The 19,950-nt window shown below is 40.9% G+C and overlaps 1 protein-coding gene across 3 annotated transcripts in view; it reads left to right on the forward strand.

The window, feature by feature from the left end:
* LOC147029129 (uncharacterized) overlaps window positions 1-19,950 on the forward strand; it is a 96,592-nt gene that overhangs the window by 67,957 nt on the left and 8,685 nt on the right. For 2 of the 3 annotated variants that reach the window (XM_085880071.1, XM_085880072.1), the window contains one exon: window positions 16,034-16,123. The exons of the other annotated variant lie outside the window; for it this stretch is intronic. In XM_085880071.1, the coding sequence (XP_085736197.1) occupies window positions 16,034-16,123 (90 nt within the window). The remainder of the gene's footprint in view (window positions 1-16,033; window positions 16,124-19,950) is intronic. 3 annotated transcript variants of the gene reach the window in all.

The raw sequence follows: 19,950 nt of genomic DNA on the forward strand, positions 1-19,950 counted from the left end.
GTGTGTGTGTGTGTGTGTGTGTGTGTGTGTGTGTGTAAAAAAAAAAATATGTATATGTATATACATATATATGTATATGTGTATATATATATATATATATGTATATACATATATATGTATATGTATATACATATATATGTATATGTAAATATGTATATATATATATATATATATATATATATGTATGTGTATATATATATATATATATGTATGTGTATATATATATGTATGTGTATATATGTATATATATATGTATGTGTATATATATATGTATGTGTATATATATATATATATATATATATATATATATATATATATATATATATATATATATGTATGTACATATATATGTATGTGTACATATATATGTATGTGTACATATATATATATATGTATGTGTACATATATATATATGTATATGTATGTGTACATATATATATATGTATATGTATATGTATATGTATATATGTATATATATATATATATATATATATATATATGTATATATATATATATGTATGTATATATATGTATATATATGTATATATATATATATATATATATATATATATATATATATATATATATGTATGTATGTAGAAAGCCTGGTGTTTGCGCAGTGGTTAGGGCAGTGGCTTGGGATCCAAAAGGTCCTGAGTTCAAGCCCCGTCGTGCCACTGAATTAATACACCAGGGGGTTGACTCAGCCTGCCATCCTTCCGAGGTCGGCGAAATGAGTACCAGTGTGCTGGGCTGGTGTATACCCCAGTTAAAATCGGTGTACCATATCCCTTTGTCGTAAGAGGCGACCAGGGTTGCGTCAGGAAGGGCATCTGGCGTAAAACATCTGCCAAATCACTATGCGGATTACACGGATGATCCGCTGTGGCGACCCCAACGGGAGCAGCCGAAAGAAGAAGAAGAAGATATCTGTATGTATATATATATATATATATATATATATATATATATATATATATATATATATATATATATATATATATATATATATATATAATCAATCGGTCTTTCTTGAACACCTGCAATGCAGAGAAATATAAATAAACAGATGTTTGGTACTTCAGAACTTTAATATGGATACAAACAAACATGATATTGTTACGTTTGAGGGGGGGGTATGCATTCAAAGGGTAATTAGGATGTTTAATTAGGTATGCCATGCTGTTCGAGTTTACCAGGATCTCGATGTAATAAGTAGCAATTCAGTGGTGATAAGTTGTCTAGTAAATGTTCATTTCTTCAAGGGGGAAATGATAATTGTCACGTAATTAGATAGGGACACGGGATAGGGTAAGTGTGTCTGCGTAAACCCCTTTTGGTATTCTCTGGAGACTGGCCGTGACGTCACAGGACAGTGTAGCGGATGGCTCCGCCCCGTGATCACGATTGGCGGAAGGCGATGGCGGTGGGCCAATAAACGGCTCGATTGGAAGTGACGAGGACCAAGGATAAAAAGGTTCTGTTCGGGGTCAAAAAGGAAGAGGAAGAAGATTACAACCAAAAGATCATGTTTTTTTTGGTGGGGAGGCTGTTGCGCGGGGAGCATCCTTGTTGTTGTGCTGATTCGATCGTGTTCTTGATCGTGTCTTGGAGCCTTGCTGAGCCTCGTTCCTCACCTTGGTTGGCTCTGGGGTTCTGCTGACTCGGAGTACGGGGTCGAACGGCGGGCGGACCTGCCTCCCTCTCCTGCTCGCAACTTGGCGCCAGAACTGGTTCCCTGGCGGCTGTGAGCGGACTTGGGCCAAGACCAGGAGGTCGACAGCACCACGGTTTCTCCTGCCCCCCTGACGAGAGCAAGGCCAGCTCGTCCGGCGCCAATCCAGGGACTGTTGCGTCCACACCACGGTCCAGCCTGACCACCAGAAGTAGCTACGTTTTGTGTGTGTGTGTGTGTGTGTGTGTGTGTGTGTGTGTGTGTGTGTGCGTGCGTGGCGCCTTAGAAGGATTGAGAACTGTATATTCATTGGAATTGTCTGTGTTTTTCCCGACGCCCGATCCCACACCATCCCGTCGAATCGCCCCGGATCCCTCTTCTTGCTGAGTCTTGTTATTTCTGGTAATAATAAAAACAAATAAACATCATCAACTCAGTGAAAAGCGACTCGTGCCACCTTCCTCGTCCCGTTTGCGGTAGAGCGATTAGAACCGCCATGTTTGGGTTATAAACAAATTAACTGCCTCCATCGTTTCGGCTCATTCTACGTTGGCGGGCCTGTTCAAGTCCCGTGGACGTCACCATATAATAGTGACCGAAGATTTTCGTGCTGCTCTCTTCAGGCTAAAAAATCGCAGCAAGTGAAGAAGGAAGTGAAGGCGTGTGCTTTTCCGCAGCTCTCAATAAGGTAGACGCTGATTCGTTCAGCCGTAATGACATCACGGTTAATATGAACGCCCATTGGTCGGCTCATCATCTTCACCTCGAGCTCCCATTCGCTGGAGCAGAGTTCGTCAATGATTGACGTTTGCAACCACATCCTTGAGATAGGGGGAGGGGTTTCCGCTCAGGTACATTCACCATTTGTTACCATACTTCCCTTGATCTTTCCATTCTGAAAGAGACACAGAGATCGTACAAATTCCTTTTGACGACATAGTATTGGATCAGTGGTAAGGATGAAGGTTGCTTCCAACATACGTAAATGAAACGAGCTCCGACCTCGGCTCAATATCCTGAACATATCTGCATTGTACTGGTCTGCACAGATAGGGTTGGCAACCAGGTGCTGTGCAATGGCAGATGAAGCAGGTACAGTAGCCGGTGGTTGCTGGATATTTCTACATGCTCGCACTGGTTGTATTCTAACCCTCACAATCTTTCTTCGAATTGCCAAGGGGATGTGTTGTTTGATCCAATCAGCCAATCTTCGTGTTGTGTGGCCCACGTACCGAGCTTCACATCGGCACTTAAACTCATTAATAACATTGCTGGTTTGTGAGGTGGGTAGCAAATCCTTGTTGACTGACGTCAGTAAATGGCGAGAGGTAAAGATTACTCGGGGTTGCACAGCCAGAAACGTGTTGTATACAATATGCTTGATTTGTACTTCAAACATTTCTGATGATTGCCCTTTCCAGGGTATCCTGATATCGACTGGACATTTGTCCGGACCAATCTTTCGATTTCTTGTCGTGTTTAGAAACTGATGTGTCTCTTCACTATTTTCTCAAGATAACCATTTTCACCGAGAATATTTATGATTTTGTCAATTTCAGCAGGAAGATTGCAAGATGAAGAAATCCTCTGTGCTCTGTTAGCCAGGATATTGATCAAGGCAATTTTGTACCTCATGGAGCTGTAGGAGTCCCAGCGAGTTTTCTGTCCTGTGAAAGTCGGCTTCCGGTAGACGGATGTTGTGAAACCGTTGGTTGGATCTGTCAACCAACATGTCCAAAAATGGTAACGTGTTTGACATTCCAGCTCTATGGTAAACTTCAGCGCTGGATGAAGAGTGTTGCGCCATGCCTGAAAATTGTCACGGACGGCATGTCCGTATTAACATGTCCGACGGCATGTCCTTCAACTATTTGTAATTAAATTTATCCGCTTATTTGTTTTATCTACTTTTACCCGGTTATTTCTTCAAGAAGACTTATTTGATATTTCTCACATTCTTTGTTTCCCATTTAAATACCAAGGCTGATTACATCTCCACTCTTTGGTTTGGTTATTGCCTGGTTCTATCATTTATAAATCAGTAAAAAACGGCAGTAGCCTGTTAAAATTCCCAACCCAATGTCTTAACACTTATATTTATAACAATAAGGGAGACTATTGATTCCATTCTCTGAAATATATATTTTATCATCAAAAGCTCCTTATGCTTTCTTATTTATCTCTTCTGTATTTGTCATTTTTATAACTTCTTATTGTATTCATTTTTCTGTTCTCTTCCTTCTTTAAGGTTAAACAGTTGTGATAATATTTAAAGTTTATTGCTTCCTTGATTATATTTTTCTGTATTCCCTTTTAGCTTCTTATCACACATTTCAATGTTATTTTTATCAATATATGTGAAAGCATAAGACTTTGATCTCAATCCTATAAATTCACTCATGACCTTCCCACCCAATTCATCTTTAAACTTACCAATAACCTTTTTATTCTTTGATGGAAACAACACATCACCTGACTTATAATTACTTGTATCATATATATATATATATATATATATATATATATATATATATATATATATATATCAATATTATCAATCATATCCTCATATACATCACTTGTCTTAATTTCTAATATAAAACTATCTGTATCCATTTTCAGTCATGCGCCACTTAGGCCGAGGTCACATTTGCCACGGCGGCCGTGGGGTCTCCAAAATCTATGGCCACTAGCAATTGTACGGCGGCCGCAGTATTTCCACGGTCACACAATGTAGCAGTCACATATGTTTTTATTTTTCGGGGAGCTGCACGGCGTATTTATAAATTGTGGAGACCGAAAACGTGGGGTTGCCGTACGGTCTTTGATTTGATGTCGCACGGTGACCTTCGGGTGTTCCTGCGGCGGGCATAGAATTTTCAAGGCAGACAAGGTGCCCGCAAGGCGACCACAGGGGACCGCAGGGGGGCCCTCAGGCGAACGTGCGGCCAGATGGACGGTAACGATGGGTTAATAATTTATTTATTTCTTTACCAGTTTTTTTTTCGCCTTGTCGAATTGCTACGGCGAACGTAGAAATGAAAAAGTTATAACTCTGCGTTATAATTCCACGGCGACCTTACGGCCTGTAAAATATAGCCATACGGCGTAGGGCCACCGTGAGGCCACCTCAGAAACTCTGCGGCCACCGCATGTTTCTGTCAATTCAGAGGGTGTACGGCTGCGTATCCTCGCCGTAGAGCAAATGTGACTTAGGCCTTAGGTCTTAGAAATTGTGGAGACCGAAAATGTGGGTTTGCTGTACGGTCTTTGATTTGATGTCGCATGGTGACCTTAAGGGGGCCCTGCGGCAGCCATAGAATTTTCAAGGCAGATGCAAGGTAGCCTCAAGGTTCCCGCAAGGCGACCGCAGGGGGCCCTAAGGCGAACGTGCGGCCAGACGGACGGTAACGAATGGGTAAAAATTTTTTTTTTTTTTTTAAGTTTTTTTTTTCGGCTTGTCGAATTGCTTCGGCGAACGTAGAAATGAAAAAAGTTATAACTCCGCGTTATAATTCCACGGCGACCTTATGACCTGTAAAATATAGCCAAATGGTGTAGGGCCACCCTGAGGCCACCGCAGAAACTGTGCGGCTGCCACACGTTTCTGTCAATTCAGAGGGCGTATGGCCGCCGTATCCTCGCCGTAGAGCAAATGTGACTTAGGCCTTAACGATGAGGATACGTTCTGAGAAATGTGTCGTTAAGCGATGTCATCATTGTGCGAACATCATAGTGTACTTACACAAACCTAGATGGTAGAGCCTACTACTCACCTAGTCTAGATGGTATAGCCTATTGCTCCTCGGCTACAAACCTGTACAGCATGTTACTGCACTGAATACTGTCGGCAATTGTAACACACATCCAGGAAAGACCGAAGACTCGTTAATTTTACCTTTGTGCTGTTCATGACGGCCATGGGTGTTGTTAGCGGCTACTTACAATCTCCTCTCGCATCGATTATTGAAAGGTGAATAAATAGCGTTTGGATTTTATAAATACGTAATCATTGCATCGATGTTATAATTTACAAATGAATTAACTAGCACGTGTCAATTGTGTGATATGTTGTTGTTGATTTCCGCCACTCTGGCGTGCGGACGTACGCCTTTAGCTCAATTGCAGCCGCGCGTGCCCACCGAACGTGGCAATCTCGTCGCAGCTTCCGGATCAACGCCGAAACCCAGCGACGGGTGTTTTTTAACACGCCATAAACCAGCCAACTCTTCTGTCCACGCGCTACATGGTCGATCGCCGAATTGTCGATGTACCTACTTGTTCGCGCGGACAGAAATGCCGGGAGTTTATACCTCGACGGAGCCTGCATCAACACGTGCCGCTTGAGCAGCTTGTTAATAATTTTTTTTTTTTACCAGTTTTTTTTTTTTCGCCTTGTCGAATTGCTACGGCGAACGTAGAAATGAAAAAGTTATAACTCCGCATTATAATTCCACGGCGACCTTACGGCCTGTAAAATATAGCCATACGGCATAGGGCCACCCTGAGGCCACCTCAGAAACCCTGCGGCCACCGCACGTTTCTGTCAATTCAGAGGGCGTACGGCCGCGTATCCTCGCCGTAGAGCAAATGTGACTTAGGCCTTAGGTCTTAGAAATTGTGGAGACCGAAAATGTGGGGTTGCCGTACGGTCTTTGATTTGATGTCACATGGTGACCTTTAGGGGGCCCTTTGGCAGCCATAGAATTTTCAAGGCAGATGCAAGGTAGCCTCAAGGTTCCCGCAAGGCGACCGCAGGGGGCCCTAAGGCGAACGTGCGGCCAGACGGACGGTAACGAATGGGTAAAAAAATTTTTTTTTTTTTTTACCAGTTTTTTTTTCGGCTTGTCGAATTGCTACGGCGAACGTAAAAATGAAAAAAGTTATAACTCCGCGTTATAATTCCACGGCGACCTTACGACCTGTAAAATATAGCCATACGGTGTAGGGCCACCCTGAGGCCACCACAGAAACTCTGCGGCTGCCACACGTTTCTGTCAATTCAGAGGGCGTACGACCGCCGTATCCTCGCCGTAGAGCAAATGTGACTTAGGCCTTAACGACGGGGATACGTTCTGAGAAATTTGTCGTTAAGCGATGTCGTCATTGTGCGAACATCATAGTGTACTTACACAAACCTAGATGGTATAGCCTACTACTCACCTAGTCTAGATGGTCTAGCCTATTGCTCCTCGGCTACAAACCTGTACAGCATGTTACAGAAATGAATACTGTCGGCAATTGTAACACACATCCAGGAGAGACCGAAGACTCGTTAATTTTACCTTTGTGCTGTTCATGACGGCCATGGGTGTTGTTAGCGGCTACTTACAATCTCCTCTCGCATCGATTATTGAAAGGTGAATAAATAGCGTTTGGATTTTATAAATACGAAATCATTGCATCGATGTTATAATTTACAAATTAATTAACTAGCACCTGTCAATTGTGTGATATGTTGTTGTTGATTTCCACCACTCTGGCGTGTGGACGTACGCCTTTAGCTCAATTGCAGCCGCGCGCGCCCACCAAACATGGCAATCTCGTCGCAGCTTCCGGATCAACGTCGAAACCCAGCGACGGGTGTTTTTAACACGCCATAAACCAGCCAACTCTTCTGTCCACACGCTACATGGTCGATCGCCGAATTGTCGATGTACCTACTTATTCGTGTGGACAGAAATGCCGGTAGTTTATACCTCGACGGAGCCTGCATCAAAACGAGCCGCTTGAGGAGCTTGTTCCGTATACGATTGCTGAGCGGTTTTATATCGCCAAGCCCCGTCGGACCAGATGTACGTTTTATCGGCTTATACTCAGCCAGCTAACATTCCGAACGCATCATGGCAGTCAATGGCAGAAAGTGACACAACGAGCAGGTTAACATTCAAAAATGGGGTAATTTATTTCAAATGCACATATGCAATGAATGGGGGGATGGGGACAAGACACGAGCAAAAACCTACAGCTGATGTTTATTTATTATGTACATGCACTTAGTCAGTTCTACTTGGGGACAAGGCACCACAGACTTTCATGGAAAACCCAAGAAAGAAAGAAAGAACCGGGCTCGTGAGCCTTTATAATTGCCCGGAGCCGGGATGACCGAAGGAGCTCCGAGAGACCGAGCGGGCTACCTGGCCACCCTCTTGGTGACTCGCTGGGTCCTGGTTCGGCGACCCTCGGCGTCTTTGCCTGGACCTCCGAGCTCCAACTGGCTCCCTTGGTCGTCCGGCCTCCACTGCGGCCTGCTCTCGCCAACGACACGTTGGAGTAGTGAATGGCTCTTGACTCAGGCCTCCTGGTCACGCCGGCGAACCCCCAGTGAACCAACTGCCCGAACTCCGAACTCTCCAGCTCCCAATGGGGCGTCTCTCCACTCCCTCCACCAACCGCAATCCAAGAACTCCAGACTCCAGACTCTCTCCAACGGCCCAGCCTAACTCAAGCCCAACTCTCAACTCAACTCCTCTTCTCGGCATTCCAGCACGGCTCTTTATCGGGTTCAGGGGGAGGGGGGTACTCGCTCTTTCACCTTCGATCCTTCACCCCTGGCTGGCTCCACCCCTCTCACTTTTGATTGGCCAGCTCCTTCAGAGGGTAAGGCCTTTCTGATTCGTTTTGCAAGTCATGCTTGCATGCGGACATGGTTGAAATCACCGGCTTCACGCGGACGTGGTTGAAGATCACCGGCTTCACGCAGACGTGGTTGAAGATCACCGTGAAACGCGGCCGTGGGTTGTCGTTGTTGTTTTTATTGTTGTTATTGTCGTTGTTAAAATAAAAGATAGAGACAGAATAACGGCTAACTGAAGATGCACAACCCGGCACACAAATAATTCCCGTTATACATTGGTGGGGAAATCGAACCTGGAACACACACTTATCGACCGACATAACTGATCTTCGGGGAACCTGAATGGTGATCTGTGAATTTCCACAACCGTAACAATATTTTCAGAACAGTGCGATTGTTTTAACAATATAAAAAGCTTCACTAAAAATAAATTTGTGTTTTAATTTCGACTGCAACAACAATGATTTATTCGCGGAATTCTTCAATTCAAAGGTAATTTACTTGCTGGAAGGTAAACGTGCAAACATTGGTTCAATTTTAAAGTTGATTTCCTTGAATCCCGATTTAGCACGACCCTGCTTTTTTCGCGATGACATTTTATAGACCTCAACGATCGCATTATAACGGGCTCACACTGTCATTTGTTATCATTATGAAGTATTATGTACTGTACATAATTGTATGTGCTATGCTGTACTTTTACACAACTGGCAGCGCTACGACGGCGATGACATCACTCGGTGATGGGACTTTTTCAGCTCCATTATAATCTTATGGGACCACAGTCGTATATGCGATCTGTCTTTGACTGGAACGTCGTAAAGCGGCGCATGACTGTATAACAATGACACATTATCCTTGTACTTCGATTTTAAATTATTATAATAATAGTCATACATTAACGACTTTGACAAGTCAAAAATTGATGTTCCCATAAAAATAGATTTATCCATTTCAATACTTTTTTTTTTTCAAATGAATAGCACAAAAGTTCTCTGAAAACACCTCTGCTCGCTAAAAACTTGGTCTGTTAATTAACTTTGAAGCCTGTTTCCATGATGTAGCAAGTCTTGTTTTGTAGATTCCAAACATTTTCCATAGTCTTTCCAAATACAGCATGATTCATTAATTTATAAAAGTCCTTTTCAAAATCTGTTTTTGCTTCTGTTCTCCTTTTTGTATTAAAATCAATGTACCTTTTAAACAAATGACTTTGTTTAAATTTCAAAATCCTATGAATTTTCCTCATTCTCATCCCAGCAGATAAATATTGTCTTAAGTTCCTTAAATGCAAAACATAACTTTCTTTATCATTTAATGTTGTAAGTAGTTTTTCTGGAGTTTTACCTTTTATATTAAATGACTTGATAATTACTTAACCATTCTTTTCTTGGACATTATCAGGGGCATAAATAGGTCTTTATGTTTGTGATGAAGTTCTTCTGGATATTTTAAATCAACCTCAACATCATATCCAACTTCAACTTCATCCAATTCTTTTTGAGAGGAGACAACAATGTCTTGCAAAACTTTTTCATAATGTTTTTCTTAAACCCATTTAAGTTTTCCATCAGGTAAAGATTGAGACAGAGCCCACCCATACAAATTGTTAGCATCATAATACATCAGGTAAGAGTTGTCCTCATTCTTATTTTAATCAAGAAGATATTTGTTATTTGCTTAAGCATATCTCTTGGAATATACTTGAGATATTCCTCCTCTTTTAGCCTTCTCTATCATTAAAAGCATATCTGTATCACTGATTATTTCCAAATTCTGTTTTGTCATTTTTAACATAGCACTCCAAGCCAAACCCGGGGCCGTGTAATAGTGAGCGGGGTCTCATTGCTTCACGAAAAAATATTTTCACGAAAAAATAAGTGACCACTATATTCGTTATTGTTGTGTCTCTGTCTGTATGTCTGTCTGTCTGTTCCGAGCATAGCTCCGTGGGTTTTGATCCGATCCTGACCAAATTTTGGTGGGAGGTTTATATCATGATCTAGTTGTTTACTGAAAATGGGCGTGGTGCACCTATTATGGGCGGAGCCACGCCCAAAAAACATGTTTTTAGGGGTAGCCGATTTCAATTTGCATCTTTTCCTCGGGGGTTTGTCGAATCTGACAGGGGTTTCAGTATTTGGTTAGCCCAATGGCACCTGCATAGCCCCAAGGAGCTCGATTTTTCATTTTCGTCCCAAGGTCAAGGTCACGAACTTAGAAAATTGCGAATTTTGACAAAATTTCTTCTCCAAGGGGTTTGTCAAATATGGCAGGGGTTTCGGCATTTGGTTAGCCCAATGGCACCTGCATAGCCCCACAGAGCTCGATTTTTTTTTCATTTTCATGTCAAGGTCACAAGGTCACAAGGTCACGAACTTAGAAAATTGTGATTTTGACATAAAAATCCATCTTCTCCGAGGGGTTTGTCGAATCTGGCAGGGGTTTTCGGTATTTGGTTAGCCCAATGGCACCTGCATAGCCACATGGAGCTCGATTATTTTTTTTTTCATTTTCTTCCCAAGGTCAGAAGGTCATGAACTTAGAAAATTTCGAATTTTGACATAAAAATCATACGACCACCCAGATTTTGAGAGCTAGGATGACAATATTTTTTATGCATAATCTTGAGGTCATTCCCCGCCTAAAGTCTTGAAACCATTTTGCTCTATCTCGAACACCTTGCCCGTGGCGCCCCCTTCAAGTTTGTTTTTACGCTGATTTCATCAAAGTATGACTAATCCGAGGAGTGCGAAATGCCATATAGCCAATATGACGTTGTATTGTTCCTGGAATGTTCCTGAGGAAGTTTTGCACCAAAGGTCATAATCCTTGACCTTTGACCTTTAAAGTTCACAAAGGTGATATTTTCAAAGTTGTGGGAATCAAACCGGGTTTTCGACCTTCTTCGACGAACTAACTCCATTAAGCTATAGCACGTATCCTGTTTCCTTATTTTAATGTCCACAACATTGTTTTGTGACCTTTAAAGGTTATGCAAAGGTCAATTTTTTAATGTTGTTGAATGAAACCGGGTTTTCAACATTTTGCAGCTAATAACCTGTCACTCGTACCACATCATGTTAATCATTTTTATAACTTGGTCAAACATTATCACATTGTCTCATCTTTGACTTCTGAAACAATCTACATCATCAAATACCGCTCGTGAACCATCATCGTCTTCAGACTTGTCCATAAGAATTTTTATTATGACAGACTGTTCTCAGAGTTTCAAACACATCAGCCAATAACAATACATCAGTTTTAAGATACAAATCATGATATTCTCCAAGATTCTTTATATTAAACTTCTCCCAAACCTTTTTAGCTTGTGCATAATCTCTATCGGAAATATGAGTTTTATTATCCCCCGCCAACCAACGAAGTTGGCGGGGGATATAGAAATGGGTTCTGTACGGCCGTCCGTACGTCCATCCGTCCATCACATTTCGTTTCCGGAGCTTAACTGCAAATCCCCTCAAGATATATTTACGAAATCTGGTACACATATCAAGCAAGTGGTGAACTGGTGCCATTTGATATTTAGAGATTTCCCCCAAAAAGATTTCTGTCACTTTCCGTGGAAACAAGTTGAGTGTTAAGAAATAATTGAGGTTAACCTTTGTTTCCAGAGCATAGTTGCAAAACTATTAACTATTTCTTTATGAAATTTGGTACACACATCAAGAATAAATTGAACTGGTGCCTTTTGCTACTTGTGAATTGATAGACATAAGTTGCGTCCGTCCATTCGTCCTACCGTCCGTCACATTTCCTTTCCGGAGCTTAACCACAAATCCCCTCAAGATATCTTTACGAAATTTGGTACACATATCAAGCAAGTGGTGAACTCGTGCCTTTTGATGTTTACAGATTTAAAAAAAAAATTCCGTTTCCATGTAAACAAGTTGGATTGAGATGAATTTCCCTAATAATCCAGTATCTTAAATGGCTTGTAAGTGGAGTGAAAACCTTGTCCTCATTTACTATGGCGGGGGATATCGAAGACTTTGGCTTCAACGGATGCTAGTTTAACTTGCAAAAGAAACTTTCCCTTGAAGGAAGTTTTGTTTCTTTAAAATTATCAAATGAATCCATGCAGTCATACGGGTATATTCCGTTTTGTGAGAAGAGATCAATCTCTTCTTGATGTGAGAAATGTGATTTAAGATTCGGGAAGTTTTTAATATTTGATGCTAAGTTAGATAATGGACTTGCCATAAACTTGTATGTTTCAAGAAATCTGATATGGGTTATGGGGGATGTATGAATTGTTTTTGTGAATGAGATGTATATTTGATCTGTGTTAGGAATGGCAGAAATATCTCCAGATGTCTTTGAAAGTTCATTTATAAATAAAATAGATGTGTATCATCATGAGCGTTGTTGTGAAGAAAGACAGGAATAAAGTCTGGGGGTTTCTAATTAAGATTACAACGGGAATGAGCTGGACCTCTATATTTTCCAGTGAGATGACAATGATCCCGAACTTTGACCTCTCCCTCAATTTTCTCTGCACAAATATGACAGATACTGTTCTTTCTAAATTCCTTTTTCTCTCTCTTTGTGAATGACATTGGTTTATGGGTTTTCACCATTATGTCTCTTCGTCTTGTATAGTCTTTTTCCAATCGTCTTACAAACTCCCCCAAGGCATATTCTCCATAAAATTCTCACTTTTATTCATCACCAACAGATGATTTGATATAATAACACAAGCCACAAGGAGTATGTTTTTGATATTTATTTGTGTACGATTTATTTGGATTTGGAGAAACAGTATCTATCTTTTCAAGGATACTTTCAAAATCAGCATATATCACAAACAGATGTTTTATAGATTTATTAAAATCTTTGAATTATATGTTTGAACCTGCTTTTGGTAAATTGATTACGGTTGATTCATGATTACTACAATGTTTCGAATGTTGATTTAATCATTCTTTTGTATGAAAGGAGTTGAGACATCTCTTTCAAAGATACGTTCTACATTTTCTCTTGTATAGTTGTGATTTGGTTAATCTTGATAAATTTCTGATGAAAACAGTGTAGTGTGGATTGAGACCATTCTAGTGAGGTTGTTCAGTAACTGGTCAAAATTATCAAATTCAGAGTGGAAAATGGAAGGGGCCCCTGGTGATCGAATGATTTGCGTTGACAGCAGACTTGATGTTTCAGCAACAGCCTGAGCAAGGGCAGTTTCCAACTCTAGTGAGAATGAGTAGTTTTCTGAGTGTCCCATTAGGTTCAGCAAGGTTATCAATTTTTCGCTCCTGAAAAGGTGACGAAGTGTCATGCATATGAGCATATGCTTCGGGAGTTTCCATTCCCCATTCGATGTTGCACGACAAATATCTTGCCCAGTTGAAGTCACGAGCCTGTGCACTTTCGACGTGTGAGGAGTTGGTTTGCCTGATATCAGGTAATTCAAATTTTTTTTCCAATTGTGATGGAATTACAGCTGTCATGTTTCCAAGGTCCTGGGCAGATGGAGGCCATTTCAAGTCATCAGCTTTTGCGAAGCTCTCCAGAATCACTTGATGTAGGTAATTTCCAACATCCTGGATCATGTCCCTACAACCAAGTTCATCTGCACATCGAACTGTGTCACTAATGTCACGGTGAGAGCTGTAAACAATGTAAGACTGGAAGTTGCCTCTTCTGTTTAGTGTGCAGAAGGCCAGTATGTCCTTGTATTTGTCATGTTTCTCCAGCTTAGCTTTGAGGTTTTCTCCACTAAATTTGGGATTGGGGAAGTTGGTGCATTTCAGGTGAGAGATATAAATTTCAGTTAGCTCTGACAGTTTCATCATATTCTTGCTGATGATGATATCCCTGTCGATTACTTGGCATACAGCACCAAACGCTTCACTGTGTGCCTCAGCTAGTTTGATTTGTTGCTCCTTGTCTTCTATGCTTGTACTTCTCCATTTGTCTGCATTTTGTGTGTATTGGACCCTGCAGGATTTGTGGTATTTAGCTTCTGTAGCAAACAAATCATGGCCTCTAATTCTGATCAGCAACTTCTCATCTAATTTGTCCTCAGCAGTTTTGACCACCATTCTCCATCCATCAAACTCAAACTGATTTAAGCCCTCAGTAGTCCATGTCCCTTTGACTTTCACTTTCTTCCACTCCATCGAGTGGCAGAATATACAATCGGGTGAGAATAGTACCTTGTCACCAGCTGAGCCCCCTCCGACTTAACTTGGAACATGATGGTTCAGATGGATCATAATGACTGGAAAGTCGATTGAGATTCATAGTGAATATTTGCTGACATTCTCTGTGATATCTATCACCTTCAGTAATGGTGTCTGGTATGAGGTCACAGGTGGCAGTCATTCGGTGAACAGATTCTAATGGCTGAGGCAGTCTCCTGTCACGTATGTCCTTCAACCTGGCAAGTCTTTCATCAGATTCTGCACTTATTGATAATGCCACGAGAAGTCCATACTGAAGCCCAGGGATGTGTATATGATACTCCTGGACTTTGGCCTTGTCCCTTGGCCTCCACTGCCACCATCCTTTGGGTGTTTGGTTGGGGGGGCCTTCTTTCTCTTGACGTTCTGATGAGTTCATTGGGTCAGACATCACTTTGCATGGTTGCACTCAGCCTCTGTGAACCTGCAAATAGATAAGAAAGCCAACATTAAAAAATTTAAAATGTCATATCTGTGATTAAATTTAAAATTGATAGTTATTTTGCTATTCATAATTGACTTAAGTGATTGTCTTTGACCTAAAAGAGAAAACTTAACTACATATTTGATGTTAATATCTTTCTATAATTCCAGCAGTGTGTGTGTGTGTGTGTGTGTGTGTGTGTGTGTGTGTGTGTGTGTGTGTGTGTGTGTGTGTGTGTGTGTGTGTGTGTGTGTGTGTGTGTGTGTGTGTGTGTGTGTGTGTGTGTGTGTGTGTGTGTGTGACCGCTGTTTCTCGACAACCACTGGTCCGATCTAATTGAAACTTGCCAGGTATATTGCTGGGACCTGAGGATGTGCCTGTTCAAGGTTTGATATTAATAGGAGAAGTGCTTCCCAAGTTATGGCCATTTATTTACCAACCAATGACAGGACACATTACTGCGTAGGCGTGGCCGATTACGAGTTATACGAGTCAACCGTGTTCCCCATTACGAGTTATAACGTACGGACTTCCGGATAATGATGACTTCGTGTTGTCTAATAATTTCTCGATTACTTATGCGCATTTATAGATGAACACAATGCCCCAAGTTATGATCGTTTTCATATTAGACGATGCCTAAATTTCGGTAACATCAGAGTTAGCTGGTTGGTATGCTCCGAAGCAGGAAGTAAATTTTTTTTCACGTTTTTTTTTCTTTCTCCTCTTTCTTCTTCTCTTTATGTTTTTCCTTGCAATGACATTGCGAAAAGGCAAAATACGTTGGTGCTAATTGAATAATTGGCCATTAAAACTAAATTGCAAATAATCGTAACTGCGATATGCGAACTTCCGGAGAGTGGCGACTTACTGTATTCTTTCTCGATTTTTTTTCTCCATTTATCGAATGACTGTATTCTTTCTTTCTCGATTTCTGTACTTTCTCCATTTCTTTCTCGATTTTCTTTAACACAATACCCCAATCCTGTCAGTGACGATTACTGTATTCTTTCTCGATTTCTTTCTCAATTTTTTCTTGCCAACAAAATGCATCATCATTTTGGTGGTATGCTTTGCAAACTATTTTTTTTTAACTATTTTAAAACTAAAACAACTCGAACATGGAATACCAAATGACACTGTACTTTCAGGTCTCCTACAAATCCTACCCTGTCACCACCATGGCGTCAGAGTGGCAATGGTCAATGGCAGCGAATGTCATGGCTGGCAAAGACAGGGAGGTAAACTTGATTTTAATTTGGATTTTAATTAACTCTGTGTGTGGAAGTATCACAGCAGTTACTTATATGCAAGCGATAATTCGTGGAATGCATGTGAACATTCCGTACGGGCACGCACTACTTCCGGATAGTGATGACTTTACTGTATTCTAATAATTTCTCGATTTCTTATGCGCATTTATAGATAAACACAATGCCCCAATCCAGTCGTCATTTACGAGAGCGAAGGAACGGCCTGTGTGGTTGTTTGAAAGTTTTTTTTTTTTTGCACGTACGGGCACGCAAGAGCGAAGGAACGGCCTGTGTGGTTGTTGTTTGTGGCACGCGGTTTGAAAGTTTTATTATTATATTTTGCATGTACGGCCACGCACGTACGGTCACACGTACGGACACACACGTACAGGCATGCACTAGTCATAATTAATGAATTGTATCTTAACTAACCTGTTGGCTTCAATGTAAATGATGGGAATAATTCTTAAGTAATCTGCAAATGAATATTTGTTGATGAAGTTCCTTGAGGGGGAGGTGTCTGTACTACTGCTCCAATGGCCATATTCTGCACATTAAAAATATAATTATGTGGAGGAAAAAAAATTCACACAATACCAATTTAAATATGGATATCTTTGTTCATGGGAAATCAAGCTTTCTCTTCAGCACCAACTCATTTCTGTGTCAGGTATTGACCTCGATGGAGGCTCTGCTCATAGTTGACAAACACAATGAGATTAACCATATGCAATTTAGGATGTGATAACATTGCGGGTATCCAAGATATTGGATCCATTTTGGCATCAAGTGGAATGCAGTTGGTATTGGCTTGTCACCTCATGGTTAATTAGCAGGATATATAACAAGAAACAGGATAAAATAAGCTTTATTGAAAACTCTGCAACATAGTAATGGGCAGTTAATAAGACGATACAGTACATGTACTCAACATGTTATATAAGCTCTTGGATATATAAATTTTCGATACATACATGGAACCAGCATGAGATTATGTTTCATATAAGCCATAATATGTGCAGTCCGACATTGTAATTGGTCGTCCAGAAGCCATTCTAATTGTGTACGGAAATCGCTTTTGGCACAAATGAAGAAAATTCATTTTTGACGGTACCCCTTTTCATGAGGCTAAAACAGGTCGTGCATCCCAATATTTTCAATGTTAACATTCAAATTCGTATTCAGCATATCCAGACACTTCAAAAAAGCGTAGTTTGTTGGGAGGTGGGTGGCGGGGGTTCCATGGTGGCCCTATTTCGCCTATGGCCTAAATGGGATAGGTGGGGAGAAAATCAGTCTCAATCTTACATTTGCTTGTATGGGAGGGAAGGGGATAGGTGGAAAGAAAATCACTCAGTTTTACATTTGCTTGTATGGGAGGGAAGGGGATAGGTGGGGAGAAAATCAGTCTGAATTTTACATTTGCTTGTATGGGAGGGAAGGGGATAGGTGGGGAGAAAATCAGTCTCCTATTTTGGGCTTTTGGGGCTTGAGTCAGAAAGTTTTTCTCTTTTCCCCATTCATTTGAATGGGAGTCCCAGAAACTCCATTTATCATCTACTGGAGTGCGAGTTGTATGGGTTTGAGTACCATTACAAATGATCTTTTTGTTGTTGTTTGGTTCCGGGGCCACAAGACAAATTATACGAGATTTTGCATCTGTTGGTGAGAAGAGAAGTATACGTATGTGTTGTAACCACTGCCGCCACTAGCTCATTGTATCAACAGCAAATAGTACATACCAGACACCTCTCACCCATTGATATTTCTCGTATTCCTGTATTTGAGTCTGCTTTTAATTCAGGAACAGAACATTTATGATTAACATTTTTGAAATTTCCACTCATGTAAATGCTAAAAATTATTTTATTATGTGCATAGTCGAGACTTGTGGAATAAAAGACTATTTGAGAATTGCAGTTTAGCACTAGCAAACAGCAGGTTAAAAGTGTGTGGTGAGTAGTACTGAAAACACACACACACAGCACATGTACAAAAGGCCTCTTTGGCATTCATAATTTATTTCACAAAGATTCTGTTTTTGATGGGATATAACAGTAACACTTGGATGACAATGTATACAAATAAATTAATAAACAAGCCGGGAGGTGGCGATGGGTCACCAAGCAGGACTGTTAGTATTGTGACACTTTGACCGCTGACCAAGTGGAGATAGGTCATTATGCAAATGAGCAAACTTGTACTACTCATCGGGGAGTATTCACGTGCAAAAATTTGTTTGGATCGGTTCAGCCGTTTTGCCAGTCGGGGGATTTGAATCGACATTTTGACCGAAAAATGCACTTATTGACCTTTGACCCCTGAACTAATCGAGATAGGTCATTATGCAAATGAGCAAAGTTGTAGTACTCATTACGGTCTATAAGAATGTAAAGTTTCATTTGATTCAGTTCAATTGTCTTGGAGCTAGTGTATTTTGAAGTTTCAGCAGGAATGCTTAATGGTCCTCCGACACACAAGTTGAGAGGGTTGCCATTTGGAAACTATAAGATATAGAGCAAAATGGATGTCATATAGCGGATAGGGAATCCCCTTAATATTATGCATATCAAATCTCATCCAGTTTCATCGACTGATAACTACTCGGTATCCTTTTGAATGAAAAGTACTGAAAATGCGGTTTGAAATCGGAAATCCCCAAAGTTCAAGGGGGGTGCTGTGGGTGAACAAAGATCTAAATCGAAAATCCGGCTCAATCGTTTGTGCACAATGTGTTCCAGATGATTAGTGTGAATTTTCATGACCATCCGACCATAACCTTAAGAGGAGTAGCATTTGGCGCGAAGGCACCTCCAGCTCTCGCATATTATCGATTTTTGCACTAATTGACCTTTGACCCCTGACCGAAGCGAAATCGGTCAATATGTCCTGAGGCAAAGTTGTAGTACTCATTGAGTACCATGAACCTGCAAAGTTTCATTGGTATCGATACACTCACCTGGTCACGAGGGGGCCTTCAATTTTCGCCAATTTTCACGCATACTCTAATTGTAGTGGACGCTGCGGGTAAATAATTCCATATATCACAAAAACTGGAATATATTTGACAGAGCATCACCTGTAGATCATTCGTGCCAAATTTCATAACCCTACGTTGGATAATGGCTTTCGGAATTGATTTCGCGTGAACGGTACCGATTTTGAACGTTTTTCGGTTGTTGCTCGGGAACCAAGGCGTCCCTAGCAACCATCACAATTTCCAAAGCACTAGGTCATAAGATGTACCTACCACCCGAATGTGGTCAAAATCGGCTCACGTTTACGACCAATTATGCTGATGACAAATGAACAAACAAACAAACAGACAGAATTACTGACAATAAGAGTCACCTATTTCGGCGACCCATAAAAGATACACCAGAAAAACGCGAACAAGCCAGTTTGGAGAACTTGGTTGTAATGAGGTGGGTGCAGCAATGGCGGATTTGATCAACATGTGGAAAAATCCCTGAACCGGAAGTCAGCGCAAGAGGTCGGAAAATTATGGTGCGGATTATAGACACCAATTTACAGATATACCGAGTCGAGCATGGGAAAATACCTCTGAAATGTTTGCTGCACACACACCAGCTTGTATATATACATTTCCCATCATGACGGCAGAATTATGGAGCCTTGTTCTTAAGGCCCGGTCACACCTTGACGTTTTAGCCAACGTATGCCGATTTTTGAATTTTTTTTCTAAAACGCTGGCACACGTTGAATACGTTATGGGTAAGTTTTTTTGATAACATTGAGAGCACGCTGAAAAACACTGCCATACGTCGTTGTACGTTGGCTTTAAACGTTGTACT

Source organism: Eptatretus burgeri, chromosome 4 (assembly GCF_056783735.1).
Source record: "Eptatretus burgeri isolate ZD-2024b chromosome 4, Ebu_testis_v1, whole genome shotgun sequence".
In the NCBI taxonomy this organism is placed as follows: Eukaryota; Metazoa; Chordata; class Myxini; order Myxiniformes; family Myxinidae; genus Eptatretus; species Eptatretus burgeri.